The 10,412-nt window shown below is 55.8% G+C and overlaps 1 protein-coding gene across 2 annotated transcripts in view; it reads left to right on the top strand.

Annotated features, from left to right (window-relative positions):
* The first annotated feature begins 4,250 nt into the window (after positions 1-4,250).
* The window catches only part of CD9 (CD9 molecule), a 35,057-nt gene continuing 28,895 nt past the window's right edge, over positions 4,251-10,412 (top strand). The window contains exons 1-2 of one of the 2 annotated variants that reach the window (XM_036301176.1): positions 4,251-4,420; positions 4,705-4,882. In XM_036301176.1, coding sequence (XP_036157069.1) covers positions 4,817-4,882 — 66 coding nt within the window. In that variant the 5' untranslated portion in view covers positions 4,251-4,420; positions 4,705-4,816. Of the gene's footprint in view, positions 4,421-4,699; positions 4,883-10,412 lie in introns of those variants that run through there. The other variant, XM_036301175.1, reaches the window with a different exon arrangement.

Raw genomic sequence — 10,412 nt, 5'->3', positions numbered from 1 at the left:
GGCTCTTCCACAAAATACCACGTGCGGGCGCGCACATACAGTGCGATGGAAATTTCGTGGCTCATGTGCAGAAGTCGGTATTTTGTGGAAGAGCCACACTAAGGGGCCAAAGAGCTGCATGTGGCTCGCAAGCCGCAGTTTGCCGAGCTGCAGTTTGCCGACCACTGCCCTAAGACATCATTTCTATTATATGCTTAAACATTTACTAAATTCCTCCCAACTGTGCTTGTTAATGGAGGAGAGAGGCAAATCCTATCTAATAAAAGAGAAACATGGTAATTAGCGTACATCCGCTACACTTCCCATTGGCTAATCAGCGAGATATGCAAATTAACTGCCAGCTAAGATGGCAGCCGGCAGCCAGGCAGCTTGAAGCTAACATGAGGCTTGCTTGCTTCAGTGACAGAGGAAACCAACGTTCCCCGCCTGCCTTGCTGGCCTCTGAGCGTGTAGTTTGAAACATTGTTACAAATATAGAAGCTAAACAAAACCCCAGAAACCTGCTTTCAGCCCACCGGGATCTCAGAGCTGGAGTTGATGCAGTGTTTCGATTATAGAACCCAAACAAACCAGACACCTGCTTTCAGCAGCAGAGGCCTCAGAGCTGGAGCCAGAGCTAAAGCTGGCCCAGAATTTAAAAAAAAAAGGAAAAAAGGAGCAGTTGGGAGCTTCAGTCACCTGCCAGCCTGAAAACAGTCCTCAGCCCCTCACCCAGACTGGCCAGGCACCCCAGTGGGGACCCCCACCCTGAAGGGTGTGTGACCAGCTGCAAACAGCCATCAGCCCCTCACCCAGGCTGGCCAGGCACCCCAGTGGGGATCCCCACCCTGATCCAGGACACCCTTCAGGGCAAACCAGCCGGCCCCCACCCATGCACCAAGCCTTTATCCTTTATAGTAAAAGGGTAATATGCCTTCCAGCACCGGGATCAGTGTGACAGGGGGCAGCGCCCAAACCCCCTGATCACCCTGCGGCTCTGTGTGTGACAGGTGGCGGGGCCACAACCTCCCTATCCGCCCTGCTCTGTTCGTGACAGGGGAAGGCGCCCCAACCCCCTGATCAGCCCTGCTCTGTGCCTGATAGGGGGGAGCTCCCCAACCCCCTGATCGCCCCGCGGCTCTGTGTGACAGGGTGTGGCGCCCCAACCCCCTGATCGGCCCTGCTCTGTGGGTGATAGAGGGCGGTGCCCCAACCCCCCCTCCACGGGCCCTGCTCTGTGTGTGATGGGGTAGAGCCATAACTTCCCCATTGGCCCTGCCCTGAGTGTGACAGTGGCGGCGCCCCAACCCCCTGTCGGCCCTGCTCTGTGGGTGAGGGCGGTGCCCCAACCCCCTGATCCACCCTGCTCTGTGTGTGACAGGGGGGAGCTCCCCAACCCCCTGATGGGCCCTGCTCTGTGAGTGACAGAGGGCAGCACCCCAACCCCCTGATTGGCCCTGCTCTGTGCGTAACAGGGGGTGGCGCTGCATCCACCCCATCGACCCTGCCTTGAGTGTGACAGGGGGCGGTGCCCCAACCCCCCAATTGGCCCTACCCTGAGCGTGACTGAGGGTGGCATCACAACCTCCCAACCCGCCCTGCTCTGTGCATGACAGGGGGCAGCGCCCCAACTCCCCAATTGGCCCTGCTCTGAGCCCGACCAGGGGCTGCACCTAGGGATTGGGCCTGCCCTCTGCCACCCAGGAGCAGGCCTAAGCCAGCAGGTCGTTATCTCCCGAGGGGTCCCAGACTTCGAGAGGGCACAGGCCGGGCTGAGGGACACCCCCCCCCCACCCCCACCCCCGAAAATTTGTGCACCGGGCCTCTAGTAGAATATAAAATGACAAAATATTTTCTTTCCTTAGACCTGTTCTCCCAAGATGGATGAACTCTGATGTCCAGCACAATGGATCATTGTCTGCTTTTCTACCACCCACGTGCCTCACATATTTCTATGTCCCAACCATCCTCATGAACACTGGCTTGGGTAATGCATTACCAAAATTCCTCTGCTTCGCTGCTCTTGGCATTGGGCAACCCCGTTTTCTCTGCTCCTTCCTCCTTCTCCTTTGTTTTCAGGCTCACCCACTATTGGTAGTTTCCAGGCACAGCCAGCGGCCTGTGCTTTCATGCTCTGTGCCTTTACACAGGTTCCTTCTGCCTTGAATTCCCTCCTGGGCTTATCTGCTGACTTGCTCTCCAGAGTCAGTTGCTGTATGTCCCCTGCCCTGGGAAGCCTCTCTCCAGACTCAGGCAGAGTTGGGGACACAACCTGTGCCTCCACCTGTACCTGGGCAACATCACCTGGAGCAAAGATTCCATGGGCTACACATGAAGGTTAGCAGTCGTTTCATCTCAGCATACTGCACAGCATGTGAAACATAGCAGGTGTTCAAGACACGTTAGAGCAGTGGTTCTCAACCTTGGCTGCACATTAGAATCACCTGGGAATCTTTTTAAAATCCTGATTTCTGGACCTCATCCTCCGGAAATTCTGTTTCTTTGTTATGGGGTGGGGCCACAGCATTAGTAACAAAGAAACAGAATTTCCGGAGGATGAGGCCCAGAAATCAGGATTTTAAAAAGATTCCCAGGTGATTCTAATGTGCAGCCAAGGTCGAGAACCACTGCGTTAGAGTAAACAAAAATAAACAACGTTCACAATCTGCTTCCCGCTGCCGCAACTGCGATATCCCTTGTCCCCTCCTCTGGTTTTGCTGCATTCTCTCTGGTCTCACCCCATTGCCCCACTTTAGCTCATTTCTCTATGTTTCTCACCAGTCAATGGCCTCCTAACGGATCTCCACACAGTCCTCAGCTCCCCTTTCATCTCCTGCTGCTTCTCTCCCATCACCACATTGTTGGGCACCAAGTGCCACATCTCAACTTTCAGTCTAATTCACCAAAGCTCTGAGCCGAGTCCTGAACATACAAACAATGGTCCTTACCCTCAATGGGACAACTGCCTGCCTCTCCTGCCCTCCTCCACCCACTACCTAAGGTACAGGTAGGGATTGAACTAAATCACACAGCCCCTTAAACCCTTTAGTGGCCCCCTCACCTCAAAATGCAAAGTCCAGAGCCAGGTGGCTCCTCTGCACCCTACTCCTTGCTAGGTCCCCACCTTCACCTCCCCTTACACGTCCCACACTGTGAGCTCCAGCCCCAGGCTTTACCCAAGATTCTCTGGGTCTGCAATAACTTTACTTGTGGTTCTGGAGCACTGCTTTCAAGTCTGGGTGAGAGGCCCCTCCTTTTAACATCCCCCCCCCCCCCCCATTTCTCTCTCTCTCTCTCTCTCTCTCTCTCTCTCTCTCTCTCTCTCTCTCTCTCAGCACTCTGATCCCCTTGTCCGGCTGCCTGAATCCCTCCCCAAGTGGACTCAGAGCTCCTGGAGGTCAAAAACAGGACCAGCTCCTTCCTGTTCCTAATAATAGGCCCTCATAAGTAGAGAGTGAAAAGTGTTTTGAATGAATAAGTTAATGAGACTAACTTGCAGTGAAAATAAACAACTAAATAAGAGTTACGAAATGCTAACACTGGCTTTTCCTGGCGGGTGAACTGTTTGCTTGTTGATATTGTCTGATGTTTCTGTAATGAGTGGGTCTTACTTTTGCAATACTAAAAAAAAAAGAAGAAGAACACTAAAGGGAACTTCATTTTGATAAAAAAAAAAAAATAACAAGGGGTTTGAGGATTGAAGACTTCAAAAGAAGGAGGAATCTACTCTTTTGGGTTAGAAACTAGAAAGAAATGTTTAAGAAGCCATGGAATTTCTACAAGTGAAGAGGGGAGGAACCGCCTGCCCGAAGGTGCACGCAGAGCTGGGTGCAGGTGTGGGTGCCAGGTGGCGCAGAGTGTTCCTTTACAGATGCAAGATGAGAAATTTCAACTTCCGTCATTGAATGGAGGGAGGCAGACGGCTTCTGAGCAGAGGAGAAACATGCTCCGCACTCCGCATCCGGAGCAGTAAAGAGCTAGCACTGGGCAAAGTCCTAAGGGCAAGGGCGAGGGTGCTGTGGAGTGGAGGCCAGAGCAGAAGCCCAGCTACAACTCTCTCTTCCCCTCTGGGGGAACCAAACCGCAAGTCCAGGAAGCGCCCCCGGACTGCCCGGTCCTCTCGCTGCCTTACTACTCTTCGGTGACGGGCATTTGAGAATTACTCCCATAAACCGCCGACCTATCTTCCCACCTGGACGACAGCGCTTCTAACTCCTCCTGCTCCACAAGAGGTGCCAAATCCGAGTGTGCTCAACGAGGGAAGGTTCTCAAGGAGACATAACGCCTGGCAGCTCCGCTTCAAACCGAGGCCGAAGCCAGCAGTGCCCTCACCGTGCGGACAGCCGGCCTCGGGGGACGGGACTCTACCCCGACGACCTGACCGGGGGAAGGTCTCCCAAAGTAGAGGCTCCCGCGGGCAGGCCGGACTCTACAAGGCGAGGTGAGGCTCCCATATAACTCAGGTAGAAGCAGCAGGGCCTGGGGGTCCCGGGAGGTGGGAGGGAGGAGGGGGGAGCGGGCTGAGCCGGAGCCCATGCGGGGGAAGCGGGAAGGGCGGGTCTGGGGGACTGTTGGGGCCCGCATCCCCGGAACCTGGGCGGGGGCGGGCCTTGGGGCGGGGGCGGGGCAGGTGGGGCCGGGCGGGGCCGGGCGGGGCGGGGTCCACGGCACATGCGCACCGCGGCGGCCGCGCGCTGTAAGGAGTGGTACTTTTTAAAAGTGCAGCCCGGAGGCCAGCCCGCAGCCGCCAGCTCTTCGCTCCGGACCTGGTCCTGCTCGTTCCGGCCGCGCGCCCCCGTCCCAGACCAGTGCAGCCCAGGCCCGTGCAGCCCTCGCCATGCCGGTCAAAGGAGGCACCAAGTGCATCAAATACCTGCTCTTCGGCTTTAATTTCGTCTTCTGGGTGAGTGAGCGGGACAGCCGCGCGCGCCTCTCCGGGGGTATCTGTCTGCCCCCCGGATCCTCTCCGTGGTCGAGGGTGTCGGTAACTGGCACTGCCCGTCGGGTAGGCTCGAGGCAGAGGAGAAAGGGTCCTGCGGCCACCAGCTGTCTGCTCGGCGGAGTCCGGAGACGGGCGGGGCGGGCGCGTTCGTTGGGGGCTCTCCGAAGCCGGGCAGGCGAGGGGACGCGGGGGCCCCGGTGAGCTGGGCCTCTCCTTCGCCAAGGGCGTGGGCTGGGGTGTGTGTCTGCCCCTCCGAGTTTAGGGGGTGGGGAGAAACAGAGCACCCCTTTCCTGGGAACTCAAGACCGGGGCCAAAGAAGACCTGGGCGGGCAGCGCAGTTCGCGCCCGGGGTGGGGGTCTCACAAGTCGCAGAGCCGCGAGCGGGGAGGACGCGGGCGCTCAAGGGTCTCAGGTGGCGCCGGACGCTCCGCCGAGGGCTGTGGGCACTTCTACCCGCGGGAGGGGGGGCGCGCGGCCGTCGGTGGCCCGGACCCCGTCCCAAAGTTGGAGTCCGGACCACCCCCTCCACCCTCGGAAGAGGAACCTTCGGCCGCCCTCCGCCCTCCACCCCCCCCCCCGAAACACACACACACACACACACACACACACACACACACACAACCATTCTCAAACTTTGGTTCTGAGCCGCCGTGAGAAAGGCCAGGCTCCCTCCAAACTACCTGAAAGACTAGCTTGTCTTGATTTTTTTTTTTTTTCAAAGGTTTGATAAGTATCTGACTGGGGAGAATTCTGGGAGAGTTGGGGAGGGGTGGGGCAGAGGCCCTCGGGCACTTTTAGTGGGATGAGCCTCTGTTGAGTCTTGAGTATCTCCATTTCCGGGAGAGATCAGGTGCTGGCCCCAGGGTCTCCGCCTTGTGTCCCCACCCCCCACCCCGTTCTCCCCTCCCCAGGCCCCTGGGCGGCCAGGTGGAGCCTCCGGGAGCGCACCTCCACCCGGACTGTCCGCTCCATGGCTCCTGCGCTGGCTGCCCTCGGGGAAGCCTGAGGGAGGCAACGGAAAAGGGGAGTGTCCCCTCCACACCTCCCCTTGGGGGATCAAGGAACCACCCAGAGATCTAAGGGGGCGGGGCGGGGGGGAGGGGGAGAATAGGTTCTGAGGGCCACATCCCCTGCACACAGATGGACAGTATTTGCTCCTCTGCCGCCAGGAGTTTCCAGCGCCACTCTCAATAGAGATGTCTGTGAATACAGGGGCGTGCCACTCGAGGCTTGTCGCAAAACAACATGTACTTACTCCCCTGGAGCTGGCCACCGGGCTCCCCATGAACCGGGGCAAATCTCCTGAGATTTAATCCTCTCTGTGGAGCTGACCAGATAAGAGACTGAACTGTCCTTGCAAGAGTCACCACATCTGCCCAACCTTTGAACCAGGAGGTCTCAGTTCCATTCCCCGGCAGGGCACATGCCCCGGGGGTTGGGAGTTCAGATCCCCAGTAGGGGGCGTGCAGGAGGCAGCCGATGAATGATTCTCTCTCATCATTGTTGTTTCTGTCTCTCCCTCCCTCGCCCTTCCTCTCTGAAATCAATAAAAATGTATTTTCAAGTCACCACATCCAACACATGCCCTAGTGTGGATGGCACATAGGTGTGCCCCTGCCAACCTTGGCCGTCAAGGAGACCCTCCTGCGGTGGGCACCTCCCCTTCTTGGTGTTCCCAGCAGCCAGCCTGCTAGCTGCCAGGCTTGGCTCCCTCCTCTCACCAACTCCTGGCACCAAAAAAGAATGTCAGAAGGCGGGCCGGCCCTGCCCCACCCTTGTCCTTTAGGGAGTTTTCCTCTCCGCTCCCTAGCACAGTCACTCCCCTTCCAGTCTGCTGGTTCGTCCTCAGCCACCTGCCTAGGCTGCATCAGGGTTTGGGGTTGTGGGGGACCACTGACTACGTGTGCCTCCGCACCCCCTGTGCACATACAGGAGCCGGATGGGGGGCTCCCAGGGCCACTTGTATCTGCTCAGCCTCTTTCTGTCTCCAGCCTGCCACCCCACCCATATTCAGAGCTGCCCCTGCCTGGGCAGCTATGTCCTCTGAAACAGAAATGACTCGCTCTGGTAATGTGTGGGTTTAGAATTAGGAATAACTTTAGAGATTATCCAGACCAGCCCTCTTATTCACAGTGAGAAAGCAGGGAACCCGAGAGGGGGTGATTTGCCCAGGACCACAGAGACAACCAATACTATAATCCCTGGGCCCCTCCCTCTAGTCCAGTGGTTCTCAATCTTCTTCATAACTGTAATGTTGCTACTGTTATGAATTGTAATGTAAATATCTGATATGCAGGATGGTCTTAGGCAACCCCTGTGAAAGGGTCGTTCAACGGCCAAAGGGGTCGCGACCCACAGGTTGAGAACCTCTGCTAGTCCTTCCGTCTCCATCACAAAGCCAACGAGGGGGACCTGGTAATAGGCTGGTGGGGAGGGAGGGGGCGGGTTCAGGATTCGCTGTGTTTTTCTGAATTTATTGTTTAGTAGTATCGAGGTCCCTGTAGAGATGAAGTCCTCATCCCCTAGGAGCTGATGGAACAAAGGAACACTGCGATGCACTTGTGAAGCACTTTGTAGTCTCTAAGTTCCAGCCGTCCTTGTACAGCAGGAGCAGGAAGCATTATCCCCATTTTACTGATGGGCAGATGGGCAGGAGACTGGCCCCCAGAGAGGTTAAGTGACTTATCCAGGGTCATGGGCAGGATAGTGTCAGAACGCAGTTTGAAAGCAGATCTGATTGGCTTCAGGTCCAATGCATTTGCCACCCCAACCTTCCATACCCAACCAAGTGGGAATGGAAGAAGGGTGGCAACAAGCTCTTAGACATCTTTTAAGGGAACCTGTGGTATAAGGGAGCTGCTTGGATTGTTATGATGTCAGCACTTTCCTTTCTCTCTTGAGCGAAGGAATTTATAAACGTGGAATTGGGAACCTGATGTGGGCCTTGGAAAGCGGGAGTTGAGGCCAGGGTGCCACCAGCACCTCCTGAACAGAGGATGCTGAGGAAGGTGGTCTAGCAGGGGTCCAGAGAGAAGAAGCCCACCTCAGTGGCAGTGGGATGATCGGAGCGGGGTAGGCATGTGGGGGTGCCTCTTCCCTGGCCCCCACTTTCATCCCTGTGGGACCCTCAGTGACTGCCTGCACTGCCAGCCCTCCCCCAAGCGGGGCCTACAGGCCAAGCAGCAATCGGTCTGTTCTTCCAGTGCCCCCGGAATCCTAACTTCCCAGCTCTATTCCAGTTGTTTCTCCATTTCCTTCAGACCTCCCTGTCTACCCATCCCTCAAAAAAGGTTGCAAGGGAAAGCATGTTACTGTGAGAGTGGTGAACTCTCAAGCTGTAAGCGGGGAACCAAGGCTAGGGTCAGGCCAGGAACCTGTCTTCCTGGTCTATTCCCCGCCCTCCCCCCAAATCCTAAGCCTGCATTTAGAGGGCTCAGTACCCACCCCACACCTCCCTCTGCCCCTTTATTCACTGCCTTTCACCTCTTACCCACCCTCACTGATGGGACTAGCCAGGGACTTGTCTTTCCCAAGAAATGGTGCTGCCTTGGACCTAACAGAGGCTTCTTAGAAGCATGAGCAGAGACCCGGATGGAAATTCAGAGATTGGGCATTAGTCCAGCTGTGTCCCCCACACACTTTGAAGTCTTGGGCAGGTCACTTTTGTGCTCCAGGCCCCAGTTTCCTCATCTGTAAAACCAGTGGGTTGGAGCAAATGGTCTCAAGCTCAGTCTGTGAAACCAACCCCTTCCCCGCTGCCTAAAGCAAGAGGACTTTCCCACACAACCCCAAGTGGAGTCAGGCAGGGGGAGGTACTGTGAGTACTGTGGCTTGTCCTCAGAGCCGGGGACCTTTACCTCTGGGGCCTGCTTCTTACGTGTCTTTCCTGTTAACCCCGCAGTTCTCTCTGCTCCCCCTGCCTGGGGTCTCTCTGTTTGGGGTTCTCTGTTTCCGTCGTCCTCAGCCATTGTGGTAGTACAGGCTAGCAGTCAGAGCACCAGCTCTGGATTGGATTTACCCATCACCAGATGGAGCTGGAGCCTGCCCCATGGGGGAAGGGTGAAATAAGAGAATGTGTGTGATGCTCTTAGCACTTGAGGCAGAGTAAACTTCCTGTAGCTATTGTTGCTCACAGTGGAAAGTAGATCTAGGCGATGAGGAAGGTGGGAGCAATTTCCTAAAAAGTGTGAAAGAGCAGACCACAGGTTAGCCCGGAGCACACTTCTGCCCTCTCTGGATTGGGCGCTGACTCCATTTCATGTGTGGCTATGCGTTTGAGAGGGTGGGGAGGTGGAGGGTGGGGGTGCCCCACTTCTGAAAATAAAACCGGAGGCCGAGACTCTGGGTCTAGGCAGGGTGTGGACTAGTGGGCTCGGGGGCGGCAAAGCCCCTCCCAACCAACCTGCCGCTTTTCCCAGAAACTGTTGCCTTCGTTGTTGGGCTGAACCAGCTGCTGGGGCGGTGAAGTGAAATGGCTTCCTGAGTTTGGCACCCGGACAGCCCAGCTCTGGGAAAGCCGGCTGTGTTTGTACTGAGGCTGGCAGCTTTGGGGAGAGGTGAGGTGAGGCCAGGTGTCTGCATCTGCTAAAGAAAATCAGACTTCTGCCCAGCCCAGGATCTTGATGGCTTCCCCCACTTTTTCACAATGCTTGTGAACAACAAAAGAATCTGACTCCTGATTTTTAGGGGGTCGGTGGGGAGGATTCCTCTACACATACACACTCTACCCCTTTCTTTCCCAAGTGGCCCACGGGCACCGTTCCAGACCTTACTCTTTTGTACTCAAAGGAGGCGGCCGCTATTTAAGACCCGAATTTGGAGCTGCTTTGAGAGTAGCCCTGTTGAGGGCCACCCTTGCCAGAGCACCTATCTGCAGTGGACTCCTCTGCGGTCACAGACCACAGTTCAGGCTTCTCACATCCTCCTGTGTGTGGATTGTGAGTCTTCCCTCTTATACACAAAGCTGTGTGTCCAGGTTAGATTTGTCTCTTTGTTTTCCCGTTCGATTCCGTTTCGTAAGGAGGCGTGGCTTTTGGAATTGGTTGCACAGTCTGGAACTTAATGATACCTTAGACTTACAAAAGCACCTTTTTTTCTAAAGAACACAAACCTTGACAGCCTTTCTCAGGTGTGTCGACTGTGAGGCTAAGGGACCTGGGATCATGGCTCCCGTGGCTTCTGCGGTCCTGTTGCCTGCTTGGTGGCTGCGTGTTCTAGATCTGCTTGTGTTGACTTGGAGAGCAGAACAGTTTCAGGAAGATACATACAGGGTGTCTCCACCACCACCACCCCCCCGCCCCCATACACACTTTAACAGCTGACAGCTCAATTTTGAAAATGAAATGTGTTTTAATAAACACTGCCTTTATAATTATTCAAAGTGTGTGTATACATTTTGGGGGGGGACACCCTATATTTATGTTCTGTGTTCCTCCTCCCCCCCAGGTTGTGGTCAATGGGGCTTTATGTGGACCTGCCACAGGTCTTTTC

This window comes from Myotis myotis, unplaced genomic scaffold (assembly GCF_014108235.1).
Source record: "Myotis myotis isolate mMyoMyo1 unplaced genomic scaffold, mMyoMyo1.p scaffold_m19_p_3, whole genome shotgun sequence".
Lineage (NCBI taxonomy): Eukaryota > Metazoa > Chordata > Mammalia > Chiroptera > Vespertilionidae > Myotis > Myotis myotis.
The sequence above is the reverse complement of the archived record's forward strand: the minus strand, read 5'-3'. Positions and strand labels throughout refer to the sequence as shown.